General features: G+C 32.5%; 1 protein-coding gene across 1 annotated transcript in view; it reads left to right on the forward strand.

The window, feature by feature from the left end:
• The window catches only part of slc30a8 (solute carrier family 30 member 8), a 37394-nt gene extending 35318 nt beyond the window's left edge, over window positions 1-2076 (forward strand). Inside the window, exon 9 of the mRNA XM_030146463.1 lies at window positions 1299-2076. Within this exon, the coding sequence (XP_030002323.1) occupies window positions 1299-1444 (146 nt within the window). The 3' untranslated portion in view covers window positions 1445-2076. The remainder of the gene's footprint in view (window positions 1-1298) is intronic.
• Window positions 2077-2631: the final 555 nt, after the last annotated feature.

A 2631-nucleotide genomic window follows, 5' to 3' on the forward strand; every position in this document is an offset into this window, starting at 1 on the left:
GTAATTCTAACAATATTCTGCCTGTTGTTAAATGTTCTGTGAATATGTAGATCCACTGTGATCTGTAAGTTGTGTGTGTCAATGAGAGGCCAAGGCAAAATATTATCAATAAACAATAAAAATCCAATAACTGGGAGTAATAATCAGATCTGATGCATTTATATGCACTTCAGAAAAGCCCTGGTTTACATCAGTCATTACTGGATTTCTTACAGAGAACTTATGTAATGATGGTAGATTCAGAAATCCAGTTTTTGTCTTTCACTCATGTTGTGACTACATAACTTCTGTTTTCAATGGTTTTTTTCCCAACATGCACATATAGAATAGAATAGAATAGAATAGAATAGAATGCTTTTATTGTCATTATACACATGTACAATGAAATTAAGGATAGGAAATATGGAAAAGAATTTACAAAAAATGGATAGTGATCAGATTTTTAGAATTCGTGTTAATGGGCTCATTGAAGTGAAACTAAATTAATATGGAACCAGTACTAAATAATGTTCTGGTCAGAATTTATTGAAGAAAACCAAACCAATGTGTAATGATGTGTATGATATATGTACTCCTAATCTACTCTCATCTCATCTAACTTTAAGTTTAACCAGATCTGGCTTTAGGACAACAGTGGGTTTCCACTTGTTAATGTCTACAGAACTGTTTGACTCCTGCCTGGATCAAGGTTATTATCGTTAACGAAAACTGACGAAATGACCAAAACTAGAATTGAAAAAACATTTTCGTTAACTGAAATAAATAAAAACTATAATAAAAAAAAAAAAACTGAAACTGTATTGTGTGCTTACAAAACTAACTAAAACATATAGAAATTATGGATAAAATTCCCTTCGTTTTCATTTTTGTCAATGTCAGATTGATGTGAAATCGATTTATTTCACTCTAGCAATTTTAGCTAGTAGCACCATACGACACTTCCCCGTCCATCACTTCTCATTATTTGTCATTTAGAGTTGGCCTCTCATCCCCACTCTACCTGACAACATAGAGACTAAAGTTAGGAGAAAGCAGATTTATTTGAATACGACGGCGAAGAAAATAAAAGATATGAAAAAACTAAAGCTAACACTAAAACTAAGCATTTAGAAAAAAATGAAAACTAATAAAAACTAGCAAACCTGCTCTAAAAACGAATTAAAACTAACTGAATTAGAGAAAAAAAAAGTCAAAACTAAATAAAACTAAACTATAATGAAAAATCCAAAACTATTAGAACCTTAGCCTGGATACACTGGCTCATATTTAGTTGACTGTTTTCCCTTTCTTCTCCACAGATGAATCAGTTGATGCTCAAACCGTCCTCAGGGAAATGACACAGGCGTGTTACTCCTCCTACAACTTCCACTCTGTGACCATTCAGATGGAGAGGCAGGCCGACCTAAAGCCTGGATGTACCCTCTGTGAGGACCCCCAGATGTAGAAGCCTTCCTGTTTACCTGCTTGAGTTCTTCTAGTGAACCCAGTGGAATAAGACCGGACTGTTTTCCCTTCAGTAACCTGTGAGAAGAACTGTTTTTAGATGCTTTGCACTACTTATTGTTCTCTTGTTGATGCCTTTATGTATGTTTTATTGTTACATTAGTGCCAAAGTCGTGCGCCTTAAGTGCCTTGATGTTATTATTCGCAAAGAATTTTTATCGGAAGTGTGCTTGAATGAAACCCAGACAAGCTGAGGATTGCAATTTTCAAAGAGAGATCTGGAGAAAAACAGTTATGGATTAAAAAAAAAAAAACAAAAAAAAAAAACTAATGTAAACTCATCTAAAATGGTTTTCAAAAATTTGCTTTGCTTTTTAGGTGTATTCATGATGTAGAAATCTGTGCAATGTTAGTAGCTGTAAAAATCTTCTGTTTATGCTATATGTTATATGATTATTGAATAGTTTACTTGATCATTTAATTTATATCGAGAGTGCTGAAATACCCCTCACATGAGCATTAACTTGCATTATCAGCCTCACACACACTAGATAATCAGTCTGGTGTATGTAAATAAAGACCAGTGTCATTTCTGAACTACAGTACTGTATGAGGACAGCTTTAGGAGTGTTTTAACCCTTTCATGCATGAATTATGAGAACCTTAGTCGAGATTTTTTTTCTTAAGTGTTTTTATTCCTCTTTAGGCATGACAAAAACAATGCGATTGAAAAATTTTTTATGAACCTATTTTTCATGGTGTTACAAAAATGTCCACTCAGCTGGACACCATGCATTTTAATTTTTGAAGCAAAGAAACATGTATTTAACCCTTTCATGCATGAATTATGAGAACCTTAATCAAGATTTTTTTTCCTGAGTGTTTTTATTCCTCTTTAGGCATGAAAAAAAAAATGTGATTGAATTTTTTTTTTAAATCAACCTGTTTTTCATGGAGTTACAAAAATGTCCACTCAGCTACACCATGAATTTTATTCTTGAAGCAAAGAAACATGTATTTAAAACCCAATATCATAAAGTGATATGAAAACAGTGAAATGAAACCATGTTTAATGCAGCTAATCTGATGTTTTCTCACATTTTAACTTATTCTAATACTAGTTATTACTCACTTCATGGAGATAATATGCAAAAAAAAAATATATTAACAATTGATTTCCACTCAAGA

The sequence above is a fragment of the Sphaeramia orbicularis genome, chromosome 11, assembly GCF_902148855.1.
Source record: "Sphaeramia orbicularis chromosome 11, fSphaOr1.1, whole genome shotgun sequence".
NCBI lineage: Eukaryota > Metazoa > Chordata > Actinopteri > Kurtiformes > Apogonidae > Sphaeramia > Sphaeramia orbicularis.